At 41.1% G+C, this 20,062-nt stretch overlaps 1 protein-coding gene across 1 annotated transcript in view; it reads right to left on the minus strand.

The window, feature by feature from the left end:
* RCL1 (RNA terminal phosphate cyclase like 1) overlaps positions 1–16,613 on the minus strand; it is a 54,458-nt gene extending 37,845 nt beyond the window's left edge. The window contains exons 1-2 of the mRNA XM_079705738.1: positions 16,364–16,613; positions 2,061–2,132 (exon numbers count right to left, since the gene is read on the minus strand). Of these exons, the coding sequence (XP_079561864.1) occupies positions 2,061–2,132; positions 16,364–16,499 (208 nt within the window). The 5' untranslated portion in view covers positions 16,500–16,613. The remainder of the gene's footprint in view (positions 1–2,060; positions 2,133–16,363) is intronic.
* Positions 16,614–20,062: the final 3,449 nt, after the last annotated feature.

Consider the following 20,062-nt stretch of genomic DNA (forward strand, 5'->3'; position numbering starts at 1 on the left):
TTAAAAATAAATAAAAAGAACTAAAAAGACACTTTTAAAAAATCCCTACATTCTTTAAAAAAAAGAAAAGCAGCTCTTGGGCGTTTCATAAAATAAATATAGGTTTTACTATATTAAAAACCAAAATCCCAACCATCACAATCAGAATCATATTCTGATCAAAGTGGGAAAAACTCTACATCAGTTATTCTAAATACTATTAAAGTCACAAAACAATCTTTCTTTTAGGTCAAAAATCTCTCCTCCCTCCCCCCAGAAAAGACTCTATAACCACTAAACTCTGCAAATCTGTTATGCCTGCAAATTAACCAAATGATAAACTGACCAGATGATCAGAATGAAGGCTTCCCGGGGTGGGGGGAGCGGGGACAGACACATGAGGTGGAAAGAAGCAGGATCATGTAAATGTCTTACTTCTCAACCTAAGTTGCAGATATGACAAGAAAAGAATAGAATTACCTGCTCTCTGAATCACCAATAAAAATAGCTGAAAAAAATCCCCAGCAATTTCAAAGTAAACGAGCCAAGGAAGGCTAAGGGAATCATAGTTTGCAAAGGGCATCTGATGTTTTATGCCTGAAACCTGCTACAGATCAACAAGTCCCGTGGCCACTTATGAAGCCAAGCTTGTCTTCTTTCTTAAGAGAGCCAACACAGGGAGATCAGCTCGGTGCTTTGTGACCGCCTGGAGGGGTGGGATGGGGAGGGTGGGAGGGAGGGAGATGCATGAGGGAAGGGATGTGGGAACAGATATATATGTATGACTGATTCACTTTGTTATAAAGCAGAAACTAATAAAAAAAAATGTAAAAAAAAAAAAAAAAGAGAGAGCCAACACACAGAAAAGTTCAGTTTCCTTTGTTGAATATATGAACAAAGGCACATAGTAAATGGAACCAAAGGGTGCTTGCCATGATCGTCTAACAATGTAGATAAAAGAGTTTCTAGGGGGCTTCCCTGGTGGCACAGTGGTTAAGAATCCGCCTGCCAATGCAGGGGACACGGGATTGAACCCTGGTCCGGGAACATCCCACATGCTGTGGAGCAACTAAGCCCATGAGCCACAACTACTGAGTCCGTGTGCCACAACTACTGAAGCCCACGCACCTAGAGCCCCTGCTCCGCAACAAGAGAAGCCACCACAATGAGAAGCCCGCACGCCACAACGAAGAGTAGCCGCTGCTCGCCACAACTAAAGAAAGCCCGCGTGCAGCAACGAAGCCCAATGCAGCCATAAATTAATTAATTTATTTTATTTTTTAAAAAAAGAGTTTCCAACAGCAAAAAAAACAAAAACAAAAACAAAAAACCACTCAGACAAAAAACTAGAAACAACCTAAATGTTTATCAGTAGGGAACAGCTAAATAAGTTATCATGCTTCCATACGGTAGAATACAATATAAGGCCCACTGAAATACTGAGATGGACCTGCATGTGACTGGCAAGAAAATTCCGAGACATCTGTGCTAATGAAAAAAACTGGCTGCAGAACAACATGAAGAGCATGACCCTGTTGATGGTTTGACATACAAAAGTGCCCACGTAAGCAAATGCACATAAAGGAGACCAGGACACAGTCCCCACACTCTGACCACGGCTGCCCCTGGGAGAGAGAATGGAAGAGGAAACAGGGTGAAGGGATTTTTCACATTTTTTGCATATACTTGTATAAACTTACTTTAAAAGACACACACAAAAAAAATTCAGCACATACAACTATCTCAGACAGTTTGCTGGAAGATTTTATTGTGACAACATAAGTTAAATGGACATTGAAAAGTTGTATATAAATGTTAGGTATAAAATTTTTTATTGTTTAAAAAGAAGAGGTGCTCGTCTGTTGATCTGAAATTTTCACTCTTCTAACTTACTTAAATCAAGTGTATTCTCCTTAAATTGGCAGATTTCACATACCATCTCCAGACAATTGTATCACAGATAGGAAACTGGGTCTTTCCATCCAAATACAATATTTATACCATCAAAAAGAGTGAATAACAGAGGAATATTTAAGTATTACATGTAGGTGCTTTCAGGAATGGGAAGAAAAGAAGCTCACCTGTTTGGTTTATTTCAATTCGAGAACCATTAGTTATTTTGTCCAACAGCCTTATGAAGCTGGCTTCAAAATCTGTGAGGAGAAAAGAAAACAGATTGGCCTCATGCTAGGTCACCATTTCCAGAGTACATCCATTCAAGTACTGCAGTGTGGGGTAGGTTACTTCCTGCATCATACCTGGGTTCTTCTCAGGACCTGGGTGGCTCACTGGCTAAGGAATCTGAAGCAGTTGAGAAGCACTGACTAGCACATATGTGTTTAGTAGAACTATTAGAAACAACTCAGTTTTCGTATTCCACCAAAAAATAGCAATTCTACCAGCAATCTAATGGGATATTAATTTTAGCAGAATAACACCCATCTGTCCTTCTGACCTCAGGAGTGTGTGCCAAATAAGGGACAAAGAACAGAAAGTAGGAAAGAGTTTTAAACTCAAATTCTTACTTGCCGCAGAACACCTGACAAGGAAAATTAAATCGAGGACCACCCTTCAGTCTCAGAGGCAGTAAGAGGTTACCGTCTCTCCCATTCAACAAAGCATCCCTGGCTCCTTTCCTCTATCGTTTACTGATCTAGAAGCTAATCAGTTCAGTTTTTAATTTTATTACAAAGGTGCCTGAATATACAGTATTACTGCCACCATTTTAATGCATGAAAAAAGACTGGAAGAAAAAATACAAAATGTTAATAAATAGGTTTCTCTTCATAGTAGGATATTATATGAATTTAGTCTTCTTGTTTAAATTTTAATGTGTAAATTTGCTTCAATTACTTTTATGAATAAATTGTTATCTAGAATATAAAAGCTGGTTATTCTTTACAAGGTGGAAGAGGGTAGATTTTAAATGTGAAATATGGTAAGAGGTAGAGTGAAGACTCAGGATTAAACGTCCTCTTTACACACACACACACACACACACACACACACGCTTCAGCTTCAACCTCCCTCCCATGAACAGGGACAAGGAAGACCAAGTCTTCTGCACTGAAGGCATGGTGACTGCCTGACGCTTTCAGGCAGCTCCTACTCCTACAATAGACTAGCAGAGTTTGAGAGCACAGACCTTAGAAGTCACCTAAACTGATCCCAAAGGGTGAAGCAGATCGACTAAGCAATTCCCATCTACCTGTTCAGTTACTTAACACTGTCCCATAACTCCTGTCATAGCAGATTCTGCAATCTGTACAAAGAGCACTGGGCCAGAAGTCAGAGAAACTCCCTTAAGTCCTGAAACAAGGCATAATGGCTAATAACAGCAGCTGTGTATTAATGCTTACCTATGTAATCCTTATAACCAGTAAGCAGGAACTGTTTCCCATTTTACAGAAGGCTGAGGCCCAAGAATGCCCTCTAGCTTGCCCTGGTTAAACAACTGGCAAGTGGCAGAGCCAGGGTTTGAACCCAAGCCTGCCCTTCTCCAAAGTCCATGCTCTGAACCATACCATACTCAGTTTAATCCCTCAGAGTCAACCTCTTCCTCTAGAAAATCATGGTACCTTTCAACTGCAGGCAGTGATTTAACTGAAGGACCCTGCAGATGATTTAATAAGTTCCCAGTCTACATTTATTTTTAATGAAATTAGAACAGAATAAACAATATCAGAGTTACATAGTAAGGGTGCTGTTTATGAAATTCTAGTCTCAGTTTTACATACAGTTGTATGTATATTAGGTTGTGGTATAAGTAGCAACACAAAAGTTCAAAAGTAACTCAACTACAAAATCGAACTAGAAATTATTTCTATGGTCTTTTATATAGAATATTCTGTTTTCAAAAAGTAGGCATGATCTACATAACACAATGTCACTTTCTACTTATGTTTACAGAAAATGCAAGGTATTCTGCACAAAAAAGGAAAACCCTTGATTTGCTCAAGCTTTCACAGTGCCTAAATGGGAGAGAGGAACAAGCATTTATGAATAAAGCCCAAGATTATCAACTCCATAGCTTTTACAGATTAGGAAAGAAAAGAAAACAAAATGACTTTAGAAGTAGTTTTTTTCTGCTGTTTTTTTTTTCTTTTTGTAGTCCACAGGGGCTCTTGAGCATGAACACAATTAAAAATGCCCAGCAGAGGAACATGAGTAGGAAGAGAATGGGCACCTAAAGAGACCTCCAGGCAGGACCATCCCCTGGTCACAGTAAACAGGTGCTTCAGAAGCAGTACTTCAAAGAACCAACCCAGAGCTAGTTCCAGAATCCTGGTAACAGTGAAGATATAGCTGCATCACCTGGTATGAAAAAGATCTCAAGTTCACCTAATAATAGTCAGACTGAAGTCTCAAACTTCATTAAGACAAGATGTATAAGGATTCCTTGCCCCTTCACTTCTTCAAGACTGCTCCTAAGAGTACAGAATGTCAGATATCTAACATTAGGGGGAAAAATCCCCAAAATAAGCACAAGCACAATTTTACTGGATGGTTTAGGAATACATAATTAGGTTACACAGCTAGAAAGAGAATCAACATGAAGACCATAATGGTCAGGAGACTGGCTACCATTAGGGGCATGGAAGGGAGTGGTGAATGAAAGAGGCACACAGGTGTGCACAATGTTCTATTTCTTGACCTGGATGGGATCATACAGATGTTCATTTTATAATCCTATAAGACTAGTTTTATGTCTTATGAATTTTTTATGTTATTGTATTTCATATTTTAAACAAATCTGTACTATCAGGACCATCAGTTTTGGGATTTCTTAAATACTAACTCCCATACCTACTGCCCTCCCCCCTCCCCTAGCCCCCAAAGAAGTGAACTCATCATTTCTTTAAAGGGGCTGGTAACTTCTAGAAGACTTAGTGGCGGTCATCAACCCAACCCATTCCTAACTAAGAAAGGCAAAACCATGTCTCCAAGAAGGGGAGCAAGAGAAGGAATACAATCTAAAGATCTATACTTTAAAAACAAGGAGCAAATCTCAATAAGCAGTTTCACTTAAAAGTATTGTAACGCTACTCAAATTCTAGAAATATTAGTCTGCTTAAATAAATTATGACACATCTACATACCAAAACACTCTGTTGCTATAAAATTAATAAGGTTTTTTAATATTCTGATATGAAACATCTCCATAATATACTGAGTGGAAAAAAAGTAAGATGCAGATGGTCTTTGAGAAAGGAAAAAGTGTGTACTTGCTTATTTATGGGAAAAACAGCCCTGAAAAGAAACACAACAAACCAACGACACTGTTTGCTTCACAGGGAAAGAAGATTGGGAAAGAGACAGACAGACAAACAGAGACAGACTTTGTAAACCATTTTGTTCCCTTTGAATTTCATGTCATGTGTAAGCGTTTTTAAAAAATACATAAAAATTAAATTGAAAAATACAAATAAAGGTATTGTAACAATTTAAAGAACCAATAAACAATGCTCTCATTAAATAGCCTATGAAAGATATTTATAATACAATATAGCCATTATTTTTTTAAAAAACTGCTTAATTACATAGGGAAATATTCACACTATATTAAGGAAAAAAATTTTAAGCAATATATACAGTGTGACTTCAATTTCGTTAGAGATAACTAAAAGGTAAGACAGCAAACTGTTAACACATGAAATTAGGAGTCATTATTTTCATCATTAAATCCAAAAAGGTAGAAATTACATATACCCAAGTCTCAGAATAAATGAAAAGATGTCTGCTCACTTGAAAATAAGGTAGATATAAAAATTTACATATTTTATGTAATTATGCATAATGTGATAGATAATAAATTATATTTTAACTTAAAGAAATATTTACAGGGCTTCCCCGGTGGCGCAGTGGTTGAGAGTCCGCCTGCCGATGCAGAGGACACGGGTTCGTGCCCCGGTCCGGGAAGATCCCACATGCCGCGGAGCGGCTGGGCCCGTGAGCCATGGCCGCTGAGCCTGCGCGTCCAGAGCCTGTGCTCCGCAACGGGAGAGGCCACAACAGTGAGAGGCCCGCATACCGCAAAAAAAAAAAAAAAGAAAGAAATATTTACATAACATCTTTCCTAAATTATGAATAGGTCAAGAAAAATATATTAAAGAGACATATCAATTTTATCAAAATATATGGGAGTCTACAAAAGAAAAACTTACCACTCTAAACACTTTAGTAATTAAGAAAAAGAAAAGCAAGAGAACAATGAACTGAGATTTTAAAAATGGAACAAAATTTCAAGCTAAAAAATGACAATAATAATCTCAAAAGAAGAGATAAACAAAATGGAAAATATAGCAGAAAAAAATCAAGCTCATTCACTGAAAGAAATACAACACAAATCAATATCCTCATTCATTTGTACAAGGAAAGAAAATGTGAATTAATAAAATAAAAAATATAATTAATACAAAAGATTGAGAGCCTTTATGGTAGACTATTCTCTATTATTTACTGACGCATTTAGAATTAAAATGGATGGTTATGTAAAAAGATAACAAATCAAAACCGATAAAACAAATTTTAAAAAAGGCACAAAAAGATAAACCCAAAACAAAGGGAATACGAAAATTTATCAAGTAATAAACAGAAAAGAGCACTGATGAAGTTATTTAAACATAGCTAAAGTACATAAATTGTGACGTATTAATCAAATGTAGTATCATGACACAGCAATGAAAATCCACAAACTATTGCTGCTACAACAAAGATGCATCTAACAAACACAATACAGAATTAAAGCCAGACACACACAAAATACATACTCTATGACTCCACCTATATAAACCATGGTTAATATTTTAGAAACCTAATCTATGGTGTAAAAAGTCAATTTAATGTTTACGCTGGGGATGGGAGGAAATGGTGTGACTGGAAACAAGCATGAGAGGGGTTTTGTGGGTTGCTGGTCATGTTTTATTTCTTGACATGCATAATGGCTACCTGGGTATATCCACTTAGTTATAATTCATCAATTCATTAAGCTTGTGCACTTAATGTGTAGTATAATTTGATAAGTTTATTTTAAAAAATCAAGTTCAAAGTAATAACATCTTTTAAAATATGAGAAAAGCAAAGAAACCCAATCATCTCTCAAATTTACCATGATACTAGAAATGTGGTTAAATATATCTCAAAAAAACACAGCATCACTACAAGGAAGAAATAACAATTGAGGGAAAGGCTATCTTACCAATTAAGCAAAAGGATTTCACACACTTTGATTTGACCCCACATTCCCATTTTTTTTTAAAGCATAATTTTTGACTTGCCAATTCCACATCTAGAACTCTATCCCACAGAAATAGAAATATGCTAGACTATTGCACAAAAAAATTTTTTACTGCTGCTTTACATATAATAACCATCATTGAAGGTTACTTTTTTGCCCCATACCTTCAAATTTTCCTAGATATTTTATTTTGCTTATGTAAAAACCTGTAAAAGAAGTGAAATCAACAAAGGGCAACTTATTTCTCTGATTTATGCTGTTTTCACCACCTTCAAGTTTCCTATTTGCATCCAGTTTCTTCAGTTCTAGTCCTTTCCTTTCTCTAACCTAACCTTTCTCTAACCCTAAAGCACTAGAGTATTTCCTCCACCTCAGGAAATTACTAAAGATGCGGCAGGACATTACATAATAATAAAAGAGCCAATCTACCAAGAAGACAAAGCAAGCCTAAATGCACCAAACAACGAAGGTGTAAAATATATAAAACTAAAACTGTTCAAACTGAAAGGAGAACTCAACAATGCCATCAACCAACAGGATCCAATCAACATTTATAGAACACCCAACTCACAACAGCAGAATATACATTCTTTCCAAGAGCCCATGGAACATACACGAAGATAGACCAAATCTTGGGCCATTAAAAAACATCAACAAATTTAAAGTAATTGAAATGAATACAGAGTATGTTCTCCAAACATAATGAAATCAAACTGAAATCAATAACAAAATGATAACTGGAAAATATACCCACACGTGGAAGTTAAACAACACACTTATAAATAATCCATGGATCAAAGAGGAAGTCTTTTTTTTTTTTTTTTTTTTTTTTTGCGGTACGTGGGTCTCTCACTGCTGTGGCCTCTCCCGTTGCGGAGCACAGGCTCCAGATGCGCAGGCTCAGCAGCCACAGCTCATGGGCCCAGCCGCTCCACGACATGTGGGATCTTCCCGAACTGGGGCACGAACCCATGTCCCCTGCATCGGCAGGCGGACTCTCAACCACTGCGCCACCAGGGAAGCTCTCAAAGAGGAAGTCTTAAAGGCAAGAAAAAACACATTGAACTGAATGAAAATTAAAACATGACATATCAAAATTTGTGGGACACAGCTAAACCAGTCTTGAGAGGGAAGTTTATTGCACTAAATGCCTACATTAGAAAAGAGAAAAGGTTTCCAATAATCTGTCTCACCTCAACTTAGAAAAAGCACAAAATAAATCCAAAGGAAGTGAAGGAAATAATAAAAATAGCAGAAACAGATGAAATTGAAAACAGAAAAACAGAGAAAAATCAGTGAAACAGATGGCTCTTTAAAAAGATAAATAACATGACAAACCTCTAGCAAGACTGAAAAAAAAGACACAAATCATCAACATCAGGCAACAGGGAATATCACTACAGATCCTGCAGACATCAAAAGGATAATAAGGGAATACTATGAACTCTACATATATAAAACAATTTAGATGAAATGAACCACTTCTCCAAAAAACACAAACTACCACAACTCATCAAATGAAATGGATAATTTAAATAGCCCTATCACCATTCGGGAAATTGAAAGCATATTTTTTAAAACTCCCCAAAAAGATATCTCTAGGCCTTTATAGTTTCATTGGAGAATTCTACCAAATGTTTAAAGCACTAAAATCAATTCTACACAATCTCTTTTAGAAGACCAAAAGGAAACTGTTTCCAATTCATTTTAAGCTAGTATTTATTATTCTAGTTTAAAATACCAAAACCAGACAAAGACAGTACAAAAAAGAAAACTACAAATCAGTATAACTTATGAATATATACCCAAAAATCTTTAACAAAATGTTAGCAAATAAAATCCATCAATATAGAAAAAGAATTACACACCATGAACAAGTGGGGTTTATTCCAGGAATGCAAGGCCGCTTCAATATTTGAAAATCAATCCATGCAATATACCATATTAACAGACTAAAGAAGAACAATCACATGATCACATCAATTGGTGCAGAAAAAGCATTTGACAAAATACAACACTCATTCACACACACACAAAAATAATCTTAGAAAAATAGGAATAGAAGGGAATTTCCTCAACTTGATAAAAAACATGTAAAAAAATATACAGCTAACATTATACTTTGTGGCAAAACAGTGGACACTTTCTCCTTAAGATAGGGAACAAGGTAAGGAAGCTTGCCCTCATTACTTTTATTTAACATAGTCCTAGAAGTCCTACCCACTGCAATAAGGGGGAAATAAAAGGCATAAAGTTCAGAAAAGAAAAAATAAAACTGTTCCTATTTGCAGATGACATGACTGTTTACATAAAAAATACCAAAGAATCTAACAACAACAACAACAGCAAAAACACACACTTAGAACTTTTAAGTAGGGGACTTCCCTGGTGGCACAGTGGTTGAGAATCTGCTTGCCAATGCAGGCGACACAGGTTTGATCCCTGGTCCAGGAAGATCCCACATGCCATGGAGCAACTAAGCCCGTGTGCCATAACTACTGAGCCCATGTGCTGCAACTACTGAAGGCTGCGCTCCTAGAGCCCACGCTCCACAACAAGAGAAGCCACCACAATGAGAATCCCGCACACTGCAACAAAGAGTATCCCCTGCTCGCCACAACTACAGAAAGCCTGCACGCAGCAACAAAGACCCAAAGCAGCAAAAAAAAAAAAAAGAACTTGTAAGTAAATTCAGCAAGGTTGCAGGACACAAGATAAACATCCAAAAAAAATGAATTGTATTTCTATATACTACCAGTAAGCACATGTACACCAAAATTTAAAATAAGATACCATTTACAATTGTTCAAAAAAGTGAGAGACATTTAGGTGTAAATTAACAAAACACGTACAGGACTTATATGCTAAAAACTACACAATGCTGATGAACGAAAACAAAGATCTAAATAAATGGAGAGATATACTATGTTTATGAATTGGAAGACTCAAATACAGTAAAGATGATAACTCTCCCTAAGTTATCATATAGGTTTAACACAGCTCCTGTCAAATCCTAACAAGATTTTTTTGTATAGGTGAAGACAAGATTATTCTAAACTTTATATGAAAAGGCAAAGGAACTAGAATAGCTAAAACAATCATGAAAAATAAGAATAAAGTTGGAGGGATCAGCCTACCCAAATTCAAAATTTATTATATACATATAGTAATCAAGACAGTTGTCGTACTGACAAAGGGATAGACATATAGATCAGTGGAACAGAACAGAGAATCCAGAAAGAGACCCACACAGTCTGCCCAACTGGTTTTTTACAAAGGTGCAAAAGTGATTAAATGGAAGAAAGATAGCCATTTCCACAAAGGGTGCTAGAGCAGCTGGATATCCATAGGCAAAAAAAATGAACATCGACCTAAGTTTTAAAACTCATACAAAAAAATTAACTTAAATATAAAATGTAAAACTATAAAACTTTTAGGAAAAAAAAGAAAATCTTCAGGATCTAGGGCTAGGCAAACAGTTCTTAACACCAAAAGCACAAGCAATAAAAGAAAACTTTGATAAATTCTATTTCATTAAAACTTTCCCTCTGCAAAACACCATGTTGAGAGAATAAAAAGACAAGCCATAGAGTGGGATAAAATACTAGGAAACCACATATTTGACAAAGGACTAGAATATGTAAAGAACTCTCAAAACCTAACAGAAAAAGAAAAAAATCTTACTAGAAAATGGCAAAAGACATAAAAAGTTGTTCAATATCATTAGCCATCAGGAATATGCAAATTAAACTAGAAGACGGCACTATACACTAATCAGAATGGCTAAAATTAAAAATAGTGACAACACCAAATGCTGGCAAGAATGCAGAGAAACTGAATCATTCCTACATTGCTGGTAGGAATATAAAATCTACACTTATCATTAGTATAGTTGTCAGGCCTCCCCCAATTCTAGTTATCAACAACTTTGAGTCCCAAACAATACTGAAATAAAGTATAGGTGCATCCTTGTGGTATAACAAGAAATGTATTTGGTCTTTGTTCCTGGCACAGAGCTCCTAAAACCCCTGAAGTTCCAGAGTCACAGGAGTCTCTTTTAAGTTATTCATATACAGAGGCCCTTTTGAGCACACCTGAGTTTATGCTATGAGTTGACTTAGGATGGAGCCCCTAGACAGCCTCAGGATGGGGCTGATCACCAGAAAAACCAAATGATTAGAGGGTTAGAACTTTCAGTCCTACTCACTGACTTCTGCGGGGGTGGGGGGGTGTCGAGGTGTGCCTAGAGATTAAGCCCTATAAAAACTCTTGAACAAGGAGAGAACTTCCAGGTTGGTTAAAAAAAAAAAAAAAATCCACATTCTGGGAGAGTAACACAACCCCGTTCCACAAGAACAGAAGCTCCTATTTCAGGACCCTTCTGGACCTGGCCCTATGTACCTCTTCATCTGGCTGTTCATCTGTATCTTTTATAATATCCTTTATTGTAAACTGGTAAATGTAAGTAAATGCTTCCCTGAGCTTCATGAGACATAATTTTAGCAAATTATCAGACCCCAGGAGGGGGTCTGGGAAACCAGAGGTATGAGTGACCTGGACTTACGACTGGGACTTGTGACTGGCACCTGAGGGGGTGGAGGGGAGTCCTGTGGGATTGAGCCCTTAACCTGTGGGATTTGAGGCTATCACCACCAGGACAGTGTCAGAATTGAGTTAAATTTCTAGGACACCAGTGAACATCCACTGAGAACTGGAGAATTACTTGGTGTGGTGAGAAAAACCCACACATCTGGTGTCAGAAGTATTGAAAGTAGAGGATAAAAATAGTTTTCCCTTACAATCCTCCTTTTAGAAGATCCAATTTATGAACAGCCAGGTTTATCCCCAAAACAATATATCAGTTTGCCAAAAGATATTTTACCTTTAAGGATCTCTATGTAGTATGTTTCCTCGGCACATTTTAAAGGATTCTCTTCATTAAAATTCCACTTACCCCTCCTTTTTCAGAATCTCATCTGCTTAAGACCAAATAACTCCTCTCTCCAGTTTCACAGCGAGGCTTAGTCATGTGACCTACTCAGGGACTTGGGTAGCAGCAGTCCTGCGTCCTAACTGCTAAACCAGGGCTCTTGCCCAAGTCCAGCATTTCTGTATTCCCACTTTAAAAAATTATCATTCTTGTGGAATTCTTTCCATATGGACCTCACCTTATCCAGAAAATGTTAACTCAACTGAACCCTGCAAGATACAGCCCTCGTGAAACCCAGAAACAGAAGCACTTTGGACAGCTGCTTTATAATCTGAGGAACACTCAAGTCCACTAAGCAGTCAGATGGGAGAACAGGCCTTCCAGGCTGGAGCTGGCTGCTGTCTGTTTCCGGCTCTGTCACTGACTGGATATTCAACTTCACCAGCTATCTTACTTAACTATGTCTTGCCTTTCTTACCTTCAGTAAAACAGCAACAAAAAAATATTTATTTCCTCCTCACTGATGGAAAGAGTATAATGAGACAATATAATCCTTCATGTTCCTCAAGAGTGAAGTAAAAATTACACATGTGGCTGCATAATTAATAAAAACCATTCCAGGATCATCTTTCTTTGGGATTCAAATTCTTCTCATTCTTTACAATTCCTCTTTCAAAGGAGGCAGTTTTATTTAAGAAATTAACAAATCTGCCAGAAGTCACAGAGTTTGACCTGTGTCTCATCCCTTTCTGAATCTTTTTTTTTTTTTTTTTTTTTGCGGTACGCGGGCCTCTCACTGCTGCGGCCCCTCCCGTTGCGGAGCACAGGCTCCGGACGCGCAGGCTCAGCGGCCATAGCTCACGGGCCCAGCCGCTCCGCGGCACGTGGGATCCTCCCGGACCGGGGCACGAACCCGTGTCCCCTGCATCGGCAGGCGGACTCTCAACCACTGCGACACCAGGGAAGCCCCCTTTCTGAATCTTTATGCAGTTTTCTTAGTACCTCATGCTGCTATTCCCAACCACTAGGGATACGAGGAAAAGAAAAAGGTTAATAATTAAGTCTAGTAGACCAGGGTTTTTCAACATGAGCCCTGATATTTTGGACAGAATACTGCTTTGTGTGGGGAGCTGTCCAGTGCACTGTAGGATGTTTAGCGGCACCCCTGGGCTCCACCCACTAGGTGCCAGGAGCAGCCTCCCAGCTGTGACAACCAAAAATGTCTCCAAACACTGCCAAATATCCCCTGGGGAACAAAACTTCCCCTGGTTAAGAACCGCTACATTTTACATATAACACACAAATATTTGGAAGCCATCACCTAAAAGGAAACCTTTAGACTGAAAAGAAAACAGAAAAGACATAATTCTCTTTAAATATTTGAAAAGTTTCCATATAGAAGCAGGAAAAGATTTCAAATGCCAGAGAATAGAACTATATCAGTGGACAGAAGTTACATAATAATAAAACCAGCTCACATCTATTCTTCCAGGCACTGTTGAGTGCACTTTCAAATATTATTTAATCCTCACAATAACCCTCTGAAGTCAGTAGTATTGGCCCCACTTTACAGATGAAAAAACTGAGGCTCAGGAGGTCCAATAGCTAATAGCAAAAGCAGAACCCCATCTCAAACTGAGATCTAACTGAGCTCAAGCTCTTAACTCCCAAGCTACTACGACCATGACAAATGAAGACTTTACCTCCACATAATAAAGAAAATGAAGAACTTTTTGGCTTAAAAGCTGTTTCTTTCACCAACAATGATTCCTGCAGCCACCATCTCAATCCTATCCGTTCAAATCAGAAAATCCAGAGAGCCTTCCTTCATAACCTCAGGGGAAGCCTCTGCTCTAACTCTGCTGAGCCCCTTTACAACTTCCTACCTCAAAGTACTCAGGCTACTATCTCAGCTCTTCCTTAGAAAGCTCCTCGACAGTGGGGCAACTAGCTTCTCACACTTACAACTCCACAAAGCCTTGCACATACTGGGGCTCAATAAACCTTTTCTGAATGACTGAATGACTGTTCCAGAGGCACCATCCCCACCCTCCAAAGCTCACACCAGAGGGGATATTTAAGGGGGATATTTAAGGGGATATTAAGCACCTTCAGGAGATATAATTCTTGCACTTGAGCTGAAGATTTTATTGCAAATGCTGAGTTTTTTCCAACTCTCAGAATCTGAGTCAGGAAGAGTCAGAAAGGGATATGACAGATAAGACAGTCCGTTGGCTACATGTCCAATCAAGCTACCACAGACTCGTTTGACTATGATCACATATCATGTGTCAGGGGCTACATGTATTTATGTATATGTGTGCATGTATATACACTTATACTTACACTTGGGTATGTATACAAAGACACATATATATGTTTATGAATGCATGTATATACGTATATCTCAGTTCCCTCTTTAGAAATTAAGCAGTGTTCCTGAGGCCTTGAATCCAGCCAAGGAAGTCTAAATTAGGGGTCTCTTTTTTCCCCCTAGTATATTAATAAGGTAAGGCAAATAAGGCTATACATAGTATTCCTCATAAAATACCAGCACATGTGCCAACCAGTACTACCTTCCCCGGGTACCAGAGTCTGGTATCTTTTCAGGAAAATGCCAAGTGGCCAAGCCCCATTCATGTGTGTGGCAGTGAAGAGATGCTCACGAACAGTGCACGGGGGAGAAAGGGAAACATCACTAAATTGTATTTTATGGGCACTATATTTCCATTAGAAATTGCAGGTCTCCAGGCTAAAGTACTTCTATTTCTCTTTTAAGAAAAAAGCTATGCCCAGTGTTCCATAGAAGTAGAAACCTGTCTTCTTACCACATCCAGCGAGTGGTGAGTTCTCTAGGCTAATTTAGGGGTGAAGGGGAGAGTTGGCTGGGAAGGCCACAGAGTAGAGCAGTCAAGCAACTGCTTTGCCCAAGGGCCAGACTCAAAATAAAGGCAAGGAATGTTGAGAGGAAGAGCACCTGGCATAAACCATGCTAGGGGTCCCTCAACTCCTTCAGTGTTTTTGAGCAGTACAGTGAGGGCAGTAATAATCATGTACCAACACAAGCCTTTGTTACTGTCACCTGGTTCCTCTCGATGGTACAGAGGTTCATATGATTCTTTCCTTCCTAATCTTCTATCTCCATCAATGACATGGCATTTTCCGCTTATGTGCAACCAATCACCATTCAAGAGAAGCAGAAATGTAACCATCCAGAAGATGCATTCAGACTGATGATGAAATAGGCTGGCCACCTTGTACAGGAGCCAGTGCAAAGTTAAACACATCAACAGGGCCCAGAGAGCTTTGAGGACCAACCACAAACCCTCTCCTCCTTCAATTTGCAGATAGGTTTTTCCTTTTTTTTCTTGAACTGATTTTCCCAATTTGGGATAACTAGACAGAAGCTTTTAAATATATGTCATTCCAGGGGGCCAGCTGAAACTCGGAGACAATTAAACTTCATATGGGTTTAAATGGGGCCTTATTTTTCATCTATCCACCTTCGCAGGGCAAAAATAGAGCTTGGAAGCCTATAGTTTAGCGCTTGTCACCAATCCTTTACTAAAGTCAAGGCAATTAGGCCCATGATTGTTAAAATTTTATCTCAAAGCTCCTGTCTTGCACAAATCAATCACAGCCACTGCTGAAAAAAAACACAGAATTAAAAAAAATTCTTTAATCCACACCCAAGGAGATGTGTGAGGGCAGCCGAGAAATCATGACGACAGGGACAGCCGGTGGTGTCCAAGGGGGCAGCTGCTTCTGAGACCTGTTTTGGGACAGGGGACAAAACCAACCAGTGGTACTTTTCTCTCCAAATCTCTTTCCATCTTTACATCTGCCCATTCACCACATTTCGGTCCAACAAACTGTTTTTCTCCGTTGCGAGGTTTACAGCGAGAGCAAGAGGGACTCAAGACAAACGAGGGGGCGATGTCTGGGATATGTTGCAACACGTAATGCTGGAAAACGTGTAGCTGTTTACTACCAGCTCCCGGGAGACGCTGAGCGCCGAGCGCAGAAGAGCTCAGCCCCTGGTGCGCGGCCCCGCCTCCCACACAGCCTCCTGCGCGTTCGTTCGGGTGTGGGGGCGACACGCAATAAGCCCTCCCCAACGCGCCTCGGAGACTCCTTGTGCGACGGCCCCCAGGGCGTCAGCGAGGTCTCCCTTCGCGCCCCACGCCCACGCCGCGCGCTGCCCGCCCCGGAGTTACCTCGGAGGCCGGGGTTGTCGTCTCTGGCCCGAATCTTTCGAATTTTGACAGGGCGCCCGCTCAGAGTAGACAGGACCAGACGCTGGCGCAAGAAGTTGCAGCCCGCGTAGCTGAGGGAGTGCGCCTGGGTCGCCATGTGCACGCCCTCTGCAACGGCGCGGGCGGCCGGGGCGAGGCGACTTCGGACGGGCGCGGGTATCGCGGCGACGGCGACAGCGGCAGTGGCGGCCCGGGCTCCCTCCCGCAGCCCCGCAGCCCCAGGCGCGTCCACGTGGTTTGGAACAGGAAGGGAGAGAGACGATACACCGGGTCAGAGGGGAGTGGGGCGGAGCCGGTGACCGCCTCTCCGCCTCCCGGCCCGGCTGGGGGGGGCGGACCCCGCACCGGGCCACTCCGCTATTGGCTGGTGCAGGATCAGGGCGGTGCCCGGGACGCACCGCTATAGGCCTGCACTGGGGCTAGGCGGTGCCTGGGCCACGCTACCATTGGCCTGTGCTGGAGCGGGGCGGTGCCCGGGCCCCGGCAACAGCGCTTGGCTGGAGGAGCGCGGGACGGGGGAGCGGCCTGGGAGCGGAGGCGCTGGAGCACGCCTTCCTCATCAGTTTCCGCGGGGTCTTTCCCCGCGTGGGGGCAAGGGGAGGCGATGGACCGGGGTTGAGTTCCTCCTACATGCCCGGTATTTAGCCACACTACTTACAGCAACCTCTGGGATGTGTATGCTATTAGCTCCCCCGCCTTTTTCTTAATAGAAGAGAAAACAGGATTGGCGCGCTTTACCCTGTTGACACCGTGCTGAGCGCGCAGCCGGCCCTATCCCCTCGCGCCCACTGTAATCCTGAGAGGTAGTGCCATTCCCGCCCTACACTTGGGGAAAGACTCGAGGAACATTGCAAGGCTAGCAGTGGCAGCATGCACAGGAACCAAAGTCTTCCGACACCAGGCCATTACTTATGAGACACCAAGCTTTGCCCTTTTCACATCAGTGGCTTCCCTTTACAGCCACTGTGCTTTTTGCCAAGTCAGGTCCTCCCATTTTGTATGCCTCAAAATGGATAGTTGTAATAACTTATACACACACACACACACACAGCTCTTCCCTCTTTCCCATCCTCTTCTAATTTGCACACCAAAAGCTTCCCAAAGATTGGATTATGTCACTCCTCTGCTCAAAAACCTTCAAAGATAACGCAGTTATCTATAAAATGATTACAAACTTGGGAGTCCAATACCATAATACGGTTGGTTTGTAGCGATTCTCGGACAATGTCACCAGATTATGAGTTCCAGAACACATGGGGGAAGAGGGGGTTCTGCAAGGGGTCAGAGCTTGAGTAAGATTAAAGAAGGTGGCTAGCGTTATGTGGGTAAGACTCAGTTATGAGGAACCACTGGAAGGTCTGAACTCCTATAGGGTGACTGGTTATTAGAGGTGTATGTTGAGTTTAACAGAATCAGCCCTGAAGTTCATTGAGGGAGGTGAGTAATCCATGCACATTATTGCCATTTCTTGAGACTTCTTTTAGGAAGTTGAAAGTATTGAAAGCTCCAGAACCTCTGAGGGCCTCCCTTGAATCCTGCTGTGGAGGATGCCAAAGCAAGGAGAGGAACCATCACACCAGGAGTGTATGTTTTGCATATCATCTCATCTTAATTACTCAACAACCTTAAAAAACAACTAATATCTTCTGTAGCAACCCCTGTCTGTGCCCTGTTCATATCCCTTCAGCCCTTACTATTTTCAGTGCAAACCAGCTTAATTATCCTCCAACAGCACCTAGATCTCTTTGTCTGAGGGTTTTTCCCACCAGTATGGAACTCAACAGGGCATAGGTGCTGGGGAATTAATGCCCCTCCCCCTCCCCCAGAGTCCTCAACCAATGGCTGATGGGAGTTGATGTATAAATATCCCAGCGCCCTTAAACTTTGGGTGAGATGGCTCTGAGACACAGATTCTACAGCGTTTCCCCAGGGACCCCCAGAGATTTTAATCTTCAGTTGCCTACAGCAGGGGTCCCCAACGCCGGTAGCGGTCCGAGACCCATTACGAACAGGGCCGCACAGCAGGAGGTGAGCGGCAGGCGAGCGAGCAAAGCTTCATCTGCCGCTCCGCGCCGCTCGCATTACCGCCTGCACCATCCCCCCCCACCCTCCCCCGTGGAAAAACTGTCTTCCACGAAACCGGTCCCTGGTGCCAAAAAGGTTGGTGACCGCTGGCCTACAGGGGTTACTTGCTTAAGTACCTTTTACTGGCTTCCTTCCCTTCCCCGTATCCTTCCTAGCTCCCTTCTGATATTTCGTGGGATTAATTCTCAAATAAACTACTTTCACTCAAATTACTGCCTCAGGGTCTTCTTCTGGGCACCTCCAATATAAGTTCTGATTTTTAATATTTAAGAACTGAGGTTCAGAGAGAATAAATGACTTGTTTAAAGTGACATCCCTAATAAATGAAAGAACCAGAATAAAAACTTTGTCTGCCTCTCTGTCACTGTCTGTCTGTCTCTGTCATCTCATATCTTTGAAACCCTGAACCTCTAATAAAGAAGTCTGGCTACCATGAAGCTGCCATGCCAGAGAGACCACAAAGATTTAGTGCCAGCTGTTCCAGCTGACAGCATCATCTGCCAGACATGGGAGTGAGGAAGCCTTCAGATGATTCCAGACCCCAGCCAGCCTGTGACAAGTCTTTGGAGCCACCCTAGCTGACACCATATGGAGCACAGATGAGCCATCCTCACTGAGGCCTACCCAAATTGAGCTAAATAAATGATTGTTACTATTTTAAGCTATGGGTTCAGGGGTAGTTTGTTACACAGTAATGGATAATGAAACTACATATCCCAGAATCCCCTTCCCTGCATAATTCTGGGTTAGCAAACCACAAGAAACATCTTGCATGAGATTTCAAAGGCAAACGTAAAGTCACAGCCACATTTTTTATGTTTGAAAGGTTACTGCAGGGTACCAGGCTCTCTTGCAGCTCACGTAGTTACCTTGTTGGCATGGAGCAGCAGCCAGGCCCAAAGCTCCTCCAGCTTCCACCTGATCCTACTTAGCAACTCCGATTCCTGGGCCAGCTGTGTATCTACCTCCATGACAAAGGACACCATCTTCTGCTGGTCACTCCCATCACTGGAGTCAGAGGCTTGGAGTCAGTGAGAGACCGATGCAGGTTCCAGCTCATCCTTCTGACTTTGGGCTCTATCACCCGGCACAAAGACGACAGCCTCATACAGACTGTGAAACCAGCCCTCACAATAGCATAAGGTCAGATCCCTACAATAAACCTCTAGTGAGTGGTTCTGCTTTTTTGATTGAACCCTGACTGGTGCACAAGCCATTACTGAAAGCCTACTGAGATTAAGGCTCTATGCTAAAGGCTTTACACACATGATCTCATTTGGTCCTCACACCAACTACCTCAAAAGTTGGGTTGTAAGTACATAGGGGTTTATAATACAGTTCTCTCTACTTTTATTTTCAAAATCGTCCATTACAATTTTTTAAATCTGCTCATAGATTTTTCTTTCACACTAAATGATAAATGACATATACCTTGCTTTGTAATCACTTCCACAAATACTTCCACTTTAATAATGATAAAAGTGTACTTGGCTCAGTAGTGGATTTGGGGGCCAGAGTAGAAACAGATTCTTCCCAGTCCATAAAGAAAGTTACTCAACACCACACTTCTACCCA

This window comes from Hyperoodon ampullatus (assembly GCF_949752795.1).
Source record: "Hyperoodon ampullatus genome assembly, chromosome: 6".
NCBI lineage: Eukaryota > Metazoa > Chordata > Mammalia > Artiodactyla > Ziphiidae > Hyperoodon > Hyperoodon ampullatus.